Consider the following 9,668-nt stretch of genomic DNA (forward strand, 5'->3'; position numbering starts at 1 on the left):
TGCTCAAAAAAGGTAGCAGGAATTCACATATCTCAGCTGGGTTCCATGCAAATGCAAACTAGAAATTGGCAAGCATGTACAGATCAGAGCTGCTGCCGGGCAGCCTATACATTCTACTGTATACATCACCACTACGTCACATTACAAACATAATGCTGCTACATTCTTGCAATGCAAATACAACTGGCTAGTAGAGTGTGAATTGGTGAGTCAGTCACTTGACTGCGTAACCATTGCCTCGATCCGTCCATCCTTGTCGTAGGCCTCCACGATCTTCTTGGCATACCCGGGGATGTGCTGCTCAGCTCTCTGTTTTCCCCATGCCCGCCTAACATGCAGGTAATTCCGAATGGTGTGATAATCCAGAGAGTAGCGTGCGAACTCCAGACCCTTGGGTCCAACCTGAAACAGCATATCGTACAATACAATCTGGTTATTTATTCGTGTTCAGTTAACATTACAAATCTCATGCCATCCTCCCCTGCAGACGACCAAGAACTAACCAGGTTCAGCAGGAAGGCCAGAATGTCGCCGACAAATCTAGGAGCTGGTTTCGAAGGGCCTTTCCCTGTAGATTCATTCGTTTATTTACATGAATGTGAGCCAAATACATCATTGTTACTAGTTTTATACCACTGCAAAGTACTAGTATTTAATAGACATGATTAGGGGAGGTACCCAATTTTGCAGCATCGTCAGCTTTCACTGTCTCCATAACAAATGGTTGCCTGGAGCCCTGAAACAAACAGACACAACACCCTTGTCAGTCTCCAGTACTACGCTGCATGCCTCCGAAGAATGTTGTGCCAGTTCTATTGCTGGGGATACATGCGTACACTGCTAATTGTAGGTGTGCTCTCCAGAAGGCCATCTACCAGCCTGAGCATCTCCCATCCACGATCGTTCCTGAAGGGATAGAGTTCCAGTGATGCTCACCAGCTACTGCTTACAATATAATTGCACAATCCTACTCGCTCTACCTGACTGTAATGTACTGAGGATGCTGGGTCATGGAGACTCCAGCATATTTTGGTACTCCCATATATCCCACCACCAAATCCTGCAGAGATTTAACCAAACAACATAGTGAATCTGAACTGCTTCTCTGCTCCAAGAGAGCAGACTGTGAAGATTAGCAAGATAAGAGGAAAGCAGCTAATTAGAAGTAACAGGTAAAAGAATAAAGAGCTAATCTCTCAGAACAGATGATATTCTGAACATGAGATTGAAGAAGCACCGAGGCAACTCAAGGTCAAGAGAATTAGTTCAGCTATGCTAGTGCCTAATAATAAGAGCAATGCACATCATGCAACACATAGTGATCCAATCTAGTGTGTTTCAGTATTATTCTAGCTTTTCTAAACAATACGTGATCCAACAAATTCTATTTCTGTAGATGAGCACTAGGAGGAACAACTTCTGTCTAACAAAACCAGATGATTCTCAGAAAGACAGTTTCTATTCAAAACAGAGACCCTATTCAAATTCAAAATGATGGAAACCTTACCGCCAAGCCATTTGTGTAGTCAAAGCAGCTGCAGTTGGTATAAGCAAATCATTAGCTCACCTCTGAACGGCCCATAAAAAATTTGGAAAAGAAAATGACAACCCATTGGTATACTGAACAGATAATACCTATAGCATGATGGTGCAATAACATCTACCAGGTCGTTTGCTGGGAGGCAAAAATAGGGAACCTGCTTCGAATTAGGCCCTGAATTAAATAGTCCATTGTGGAAGACACAAAGCTTCAAAATTATAGGCAAACAAATATTTACCTCTTCAATGTGCCCATCTAAATGCTTTAGGTGCACCTGTAAATATTCTCAGTTATACAATGCAATCATACATTAAAAAATTCTAAAGGAAAAGCATGGCAATTCCGTGAATGCCATGTGTTCTTGTGTTGATCCTAAAACTGCTTCTTGAGCTGTTGATATGGAAAGGTAAACTGCATTCCTATCCTATTGATTTTCCATACATGAAACTACCAAAATGGGGAAAAGAATGTATGCAGCTAATTATTTTCAATGTCATACCTTGTAGTCTTGCATAAATTCATAATGCATAACAGTTTCTGGCTCACTGCTTGCCGCTTTCAAGAATTTATCAAGCCCTTCACGTGTACCATTGTCAACTAAGAAATATTACAGTATATCAGAGCTACAATATATCTTCCATGACAGAAACTGTAAAGATTGACTGGTTTTAGAGGAGAAATCGAAATTACCACAGTTTGTGCCAAGCACATAAAGCTTTTCCAAACCAAGGTACTTTTCTACAGATCTCAAAGCTGTAGTTCAAACAATAACTTTAACAACTTTGACATTTGAATATTTGATAAAACATCACCAATAGAAAGAGAAGGCCAGGTGAAGGAAAACACCTTGCACTTGACAGCCCACACCACAGAAAAGAAGCCGCTTTACACCAGCTGCCTGCCAAAGGAAACCATGAACCTCTCTGGATTTATAAATTGGTCACTATAATGCTTTCACTATAGGATGTGTCTCATTATGGTTAGAGTGATGATTGGAATGGACTTTGAAACCCAATGGAATGTGGAGTCAAACGGGGCTGCTCCAGATTGAATAGGCTAACAGAATTACCCTTGCCCAAGCAACAAATTCAAATATAATTGAACTACTTCTAATTCTCTTGAACTGGGAAATGGGAACAAATATCAGGGCCAAGTAACCCTAAACTAATGACAAGACGGCTGATGTTCTCTCAGAGATCTGCTGCCATGACCCATTATCACTTCTATATGTTATACTTATAGGAAGGGAAAGGAGGCATGGTGCCATAGCTTGCATCGAAAATAAGGGGGACTGGGAAGAAAGTATAGCGTTAAAAGGAACGATTTACCTCGACTAAGGCAAGCGTATTGAGATTTGGTGATAATGTTGGCTTCACACCTTTGGCTGCAATTACTTCATCTGGTGTCCTACAAGAGCATGGCTACCTTATGTTAAAAAAAAAGGGCATGGCTACCGAGATTAAATGTTACTTCCATTCTAGAAAGCAAGGGGCATGATGATTAGCATGATTAATTCATGAATGGACTAATAACAAAAGTTTAAGCTCAAAATAGTTACAGAAAGTCTGGAATTGCAAATGTGTATCCAGTCAAGGAGTGTTATACACAAGCCATAAAGAAAAATTCTGAAAGCCATCAGTTTCACAATACCTGGCCAAAACCGGCCTTGGAGCAAGCCTGTCGTCAGGATCACTGCAGAGGGGATAAAAAACATTATTTGAATCCATGTGGTAATGCTTGTGCATTGCACTGAGAAAGAATTATGTGGCATTTGAATCTTATTTGGGTGCCTTTGTACACAAACCACAGCATCGACCATATTTGCTTTCAGCATCTCAACTGCGATTGTTGTCACTATTCCCGTCCACTGAGCTCCTGTTGCAAGGCACATATATGTTAAAGGGTACAGAACATAAGTTGCCAAGGTACAGTTTTGTCTAACAAAGGTTTGTCGAGTATATCAAGATAGTGCAGGAAATAAGATGCAACACTCGAGGTGTATTTGGTTTCAGTTTGTTAAGACAGGCCAGTGAGCAAGACTGTGGTATATTGCATATGCGTGCTTCCTTAGACGGATGCAGGCGGCTGTTGAAGGATAAGAACTTGTAAAAGGTAAGTTGCTACCTTGAACAGGTTCGGTCTTCCTGGCATACAAGAGTTGATCATAGACTCCAAAGTACATTTCATCCATGCCTTCCTTCCGGCCTCTCCCGTGGACTTGTGGCTCAAGATCCTAAATATAGTGAGGAGAGTGTTGGTATCTGTAAATTTGTGTCAACTTTTCTTTAGGGAAAAGGGGAGTTCCCCACTTTTATTTTGCTGAAACAAACCGTACAATTTGTGTCAAGCATTACTACTCAACTCCGTTCCAAATTATAGTTCACTTTAGCTTTATTCCAAATCAAAACTTCTTTTGCTTGACTTGACCTAAGTTTTTATAAAAAATATACATATTATCATCTACAACTACAAGTTCAAATAAATGCACTATCAAGACATATTTCATGGAGAACTTAATGAAATTATTTTGATATTGTAGATGCTTTCTATGAACTTGATCAAAGTTAGAAAAGTTGAAGTACAATTTTGGACGGAGGGAGCAATTGCGTGCAGCCCATTGCTTGATCAAACGATTAGCAGAGCTATTTCATTTCCATTTAGCAAACTGTTTGAGCTGTTATAGGTAATGTTAAGATGAAGGAGGTGACCTCGACACGGGACATGCCGTCTCCCAGGAAGGCACAGGCAGTCTTGACATGCGCAACGTAGTATGTGTCGCAGAGCCCACAATGGCTTGGGTCGCCACAAAAGCAGAAATAGGAACAGAGGTAAGCATCGCATCGCATAATCACACGAACGAACAAAGGAATGCACAGCACGGCACGGCACATACCTGCAGTGGTCCTTGGCAGGGTAGACGGCGCCAGGAGGGATGGGCTTGGATTTCTGCCTCCAGTCCTCCCTGAGCGCCTTGGCCCTGACCTTGAGCGTTCTCTTGGACTTGGAGGACGAGGAGGACAAGGAGAAGGCGAGGGAGGATCGGCGGGGTCCGGGAGACGAGGACGAGGGCGAGGAGGCGTGCAAGCAAAGGGAGAGGCAGGTGGACGCCATGGTGGCGGAGCTCGTCTCGTCTCACCGGTGGTGATAAGACGGAGGACTTGGAGGAGGATCGAGTGGAGATGGAGGAGCCATGCCTTGGGCCTTTAAGACAAACTAATGTTACTGGGCCACCGCATAAATTTCGGCCCATCTCCACCCTTTGAGGAAAGTTCGGAGCCTTGGAGGACTCTTTGCCTTGCAAAACGAAATGGAGACGAATGTTTATCAAAAAAAAGAAATGGAGACGAATGCATCTTCAACGAAAATGCATATGCCACTCAACGAGCTCCATCCGTGCATGCATAGTATGCTGGGAGCAACCAATCATATATGCAAACTCATCTCATCTGTGATGTGAAACCACAACTCTACACCAAGACTGAAGAACAAAAACTTTCCCAACCAAAGCTACATTTTCATTACGTTCAATAATCCAATCCAAAAAATACAAAGAGAGAAGTGTCCATCCCATCTCATCCTCCAGGCATTTTAAAAAATATACCGCACTAAGTTAACTACCTAAAACCTCAGTTAAACAATAACTCCACCGTTCCAGATGAATGTACTCTCTCCGTTCGAAATCATAAGATGTTTTGACTTTTCTAGATACATTGGTTTTCCGACATATCTAGACATGGTGTATATCTAAGCTCATAGCAAAAACTATTTATAGAAAAGCTAAAGCGTCTTATATTTTATAATGAAGGGAGTACTTCCTATCCTCAGGAGTCACTCAGGACTCAGGACTACACCCGGAATCTATCTAGTGTATATCTAAGTTCATACAAAAGCTATTTATCTAGAAAAGCAAGAAAAGCCAAAACGTAATATGGTACTTCCCATTCTCAGGAGTCATTGAGTCAGGAGTCAGGACTACAGCCGGAGTCTCTTCCCCAGCATCATTCAAACAGTATGGTGTCCCGGTGAACAGGACTGGTTACAAACCCTCTCAGGACTACCAATCAAGTGATTCATGGTCAGTTGTTCACAAATGACTCAATATGCATGCGAATTGTCCAGATTGAGGGTTTTACGCAAAGCGGGCCTGGTGCATGCGGTAGAGTCTTACCGCCTGTGACCGGAAGGTCCCGGGTTCGAGTCGCGGTCTCCTCGCATTGCACAGGCAAGGGTAAGGCTTGCCACTAACACCCTTCCCCAGGCCCCGCACGGAGCGGAAGCTCTCTGCACTAGGTACGCCCTTGAGGGTTTTACGCAAAGCAAACAAATCCCAAAACAAAGCAGCTGTTCATTCATGTAACTAACACAGGGTAAGTTCACAAACATCCACAATACACAGTTGCTAAACATTACAGTCTTTTTTGTGCCAACCACTAACCATATGAACACAACACTAGTAAAACAGATTTAGCATGCCTTTTGCAGGTAAGCCCTATAACTGAAGCAGTGGCGACAACGAAAAGATTAGTGACAACAGCAGAAATGTGAGCACCTTTTGATATTCTCAGGTCTAGAATTTAACAATTTAGAGGGTGCAAACTAGGGAAAAACTAAACCAATGTATCATGTATGATTATTATCCTGAAAAAATTCCTGCCTACACTATCATCCAAAAAGTCCAGTAAGCCTGTTTCAAATTCATCTCATCTGTGATGTGAAACCACAACTCTACACCAAGACTGAAGAACAAAAACATTCCCAGCCAAATGCTACATTTTCATATTGTTCAATAATCCAATCCAAAAAAAAATACCAAGAGAAAAGTGTCCATCCCAATTCATCCCCCAGGCATGTAAAAAACATACTGCACTAAGTTAGCTACCTAAAACCCCAGTTAAACAGCAACTCCACCATTCCAGATGGATGTACTTCCTATCCTCAGGAATCAGGACTACACCTGGAATCTATATACCTCTTCCTCAACCTCATTCAAACAGCATGGTGTCCCAGTAAACAGGACTGTTTTAAACCATCTCAAGACCACCAATCAAGTGATTCATGCTCACAAATGACTCAATATGCATGAAAATTGTTCAGATTGAGGGTTTTACACAAAGCAAACAAATCCCAAAATAAAGCAGCTGTTCATTCATGCAACTAACACAGGGTAAGTTCACAAACATCCACAATACACAGTTGCTAAACATAGTCTTTTTTGTGCCAGCCATTAACCATATCAACACAACACTAGTAAAACAGATTTAGCATGCCTTTTGCAGGTAAGCCCTATAACTGAAGAAAGGATTAGTGACAACAACAGAAATGTGAGCACCTTTTGATACTCTCAAGTCTAGAATTTAACTATTGAGAGGGTGCAAACTAGGGCAAAACTAAACCAATGTATCATGTATGGTTATTATCCCAAAAAAGTTCCTCGCCTACACTATCATCCAAAAAGTCCAGTAAGCCTTCGCCACATTGATGCCTCAGAACCAGTATCAGCTTGCACTCAACTCCCCATCAATTCCATAATCGATGCTCAGCTCACGCATGGGTGGGATGGTCTCCATGGCAAAAACCATCAGGTGAGGGAACGACTCGTCCTCATTGCCACGCAATACAAACTGAAGAAACACATTAGGGGTGCAGCTGTGGCTAATGTAGCAGGCCACATTCCTCTTATGTGACACGTCAAGAACATAACCTGGCCCTGCCAACTTGGTAAACTGGCGTCTCTTCATGTTTGGTTCAACAGCCGAGGCATCTCCCCACTCCCTCCATCGCTCCGGAAACCTCCTTGGATCGATGATGCTGCGACCCTCCATCAGCGCACTGCCTGGCTGATCATCCATAACAACCACATGCCCAGTGTACTCACACACAAAAGCTCCCGGCTGTATCAAGTCAAGCGCCCTGACACCCCAGCCTGTCTCATTGGAGCGGAACACCTCCAGCCGGTGCTTCATCCCTCGCTGCGTCACACGGTTCACGCAGGTCATGGGGCACCCACACAGAGCACCGCATTCATACACCACCGGCCTTCCCATCACCAGAGTCTCATCCTCAGTATACACTGGCACCCCGCCGGTCCTCCTCTCACATCTGCACTTGGAGCCACAGCCCGTCGCGCAGTGGCAGCCCCTGTGCTGCTTGACTGGGGCGTGCGCTGGCGGCACTGGAAACTCAGGGTGGACAATGTAGTCAAATAGCAGGGGAGACCTGTCGTCGTCCAGCTTGTTGCAGACAGGGACGCGAAGGACCCTCCGCCCCCTTGGAGAGGTCCAGGGAGATGTACCTTGGCGGGGCGGATTCTGGCGTCCATGGACTCCTTGAGCAGCTTGGCGGGTGTGCCAGGTCTTGCTGGCTAGGTCGTCCTGGCCGGGGAGACGCACAAGCTTGAACTTGCAGACGTCGTGGCCGGACTTGCCGGGGCCGAAGGTGGAGCTAATGACCCTGTAGAGGCCGTCGTAGACATAGACCTTGCGGTGGGGACCTTGATCGATGTCGTGGCCCCGGATGACGCGCACCTCCACGCCGTAGAGGTAGCTGTTTGTGGAGCGCGAGGTTGCCGCGCTCGAGCGTCTGGTCGGCGTGGTGGTCGACCGCGGTTGCGCTGGCGGCCGCCGCTGCCGGTGTGTAGACGAGGACATCGCCGGTGTCCTCGTCGTCAAGGTACCCTCCAGAGGAGACGATGCTGGTGGCGACGGAGTGGCCCTCGTCGAGGAGGCTGCCGGGGATGTAGCCGATGCCGGCCTGAGGCGCGGTGGTGGAGGCCGACGACGCAGATCTCGGCGCGGTAGTAGAAGGCGTCGCCGACGAGGACGCCGGGGATGTCGCCAAACGATGCGGACCTCGCGGTGGAGCCAGTGGCCGGCGGAGAGCATCTGGCTGGAGGCGCGGAGGTCATGGCGGTTGCGGAGGCCGCTAGAGGTCTCCTGGCGCTGGTAAGCTGCTGCGGAGCGCCTCGAAGGTGAGGCGGCGCGCGGCGGACGAGAGCGCGGTAGCGGAGATGGTCCGCCGGGCTGAGGTGGGTGGCGCGCACCACCTCAGTGGCGGCGCGCGCGTTCTTCTTGGAGCCGGAGGGGTTGGATCCGCCGCCTGCGCCTGGTTCTTGTGGCAGCCGCACCTGCAGTTCTGCTGAGGGGAAGAGAAGGAGGCGGAGGAGGGGCTCGTGCAAGAGGTGCGGCGGCGGCGGAGGAAGAGGGGGGGCCTGAGACTGGGCGGCGAGGCTTCGAGGCGGAGCTGGGATTGGCGAAGGCAGCGAGCGAAGAAGGGATCGTCGTCGGGAGAAGGAGCGAGCTCCCGGTGGAGAACGTTGCAGAGCTCCGGGGTGAGCGCGAGCATCAGCGCCGACCGTGCTGCGACGTGGTCGGGGTTTTGCGCAGGGATTGGCCGTCGGGGTCGGGTTTGGAGGTGATGGGAAATTGCGAGAGGAGACGATCGATCTGCGGCGGCGGCGGAGGAGGAGGAGAGGACCCCATTGCCGAGGCCGGCTGTCGCCTGGTCCCCTTTCTTCTCCGTCTCTCTCTCTCTCTCTCTCTCTCTCTCTCTCCGGTCAGGTTGCGGGTGTCCGAGCGGCGTGAGCGCCGCGGGCGTGTGGGTGGCTGTTCTGGTCTGGATGCGGGTGGGCGGAGTGGTGGACACTGCACACAATGACATGCAACGAGCAGTCCCAAGCACGGCCCACGGCTTCTTCGTGCTGATATTTGCAATTCGCCAGAATGTCGAAAGAGAATCAGTGCTAGCCCGAAAATAAAGTAACGTTTGGTTAGCATTGGAGGGCTTCTTCGTCCTGATATTTGCAGAATTCCGAAAGAGAATAAGTGCTAGCCCAAAAATAAAGTGATGTTGGGTTAGAACAAGAGTCTAAGAATCCACATTAAAAAAAAAAACGGATGTTGCTAGCGTGTGAGTTCCCCCGCCCACGTTGCGAAACCCTAGCTCGCTCGTGGCACCACCTTCTTCCCTCCCCCCCCCCCTCCCCCCGCCGTCACCACCACCATGGTCGGAGCTCCCCCACCCCGATCTGGGCCGGCCGCCCCTACCGCCGCCAGCTCCCCTAAACCGTCCGTCGACCATCCCCATCGTCCGGCCTACCTGCCTCCCCTCGGTCGGCCATTCTATAGCTCGC

At 47.5% G+C, this 9,668-nt stretch overlaps 1 protein-coding gene and 1 pseudogene across 1 annotated transcript; both read right to left on the reverse strand.

The window, feature by feature from the left end:
* On the reverse strand, positions 1–4,720 carry LOC136501120 (7-hydroxymethyl chlorophyll a reductase, chloroplastic-like). Its single transcript, XM_066496615.1, has 17 exons — positions 4,434–4,720; positions 4,249–4,333; positions 3,665–3,773; positions 3,331–3,415; positions 3,191–3,232; positions 2,869–2,947; positions 2,387–2,438; positions 2,231–2,293; positions 2,040–2,137; positions 1,779–1,814; positions 1,636–1,697; positions 1,508–1,535; positions 981–1,060; positions 837–906; positions 679–736; positions 504–568; positions 1–402 (listed from the first exon to the last, which is right to left on the reverse strand). The coding sequence occupies exons 1-17, from the start codon at positions 4,649–4,651 to the stop codon at positions 211–213; spliced, it is 1,422 nt and encodes a 473-aa protein (XP_066352712.1). The 5' UTR covers positions 4,652–4,720; the 3' UTR covers positions 1–210.
* Positions 4,721–6,705: 1,985 nt separating this feature from the next.
* On the reverse strand, positions 6,706–9,018 carry LOC136501119 (histone-lysine N-methyltransferase family member SUVH9-like; annotated as a pseudogene).
* Between the last annotated feature and the right edge of the window lie 650 nt (positions 9,019–9,668).

This window comes from Miscanthus floridulus, chromosome 13 (genome assembly GCF_019320115.1).
Source record: "Miscanthus floridulus cultivar M001 chromosome 13, ASM1932011v1, whole genome shotgun sequence".
NCBI lineage: Eukaryota > Viridiplantae > Streptophyta > Magnoliopsida > Poales > Poaceae > Miscanthus > Miscanthus floridulus.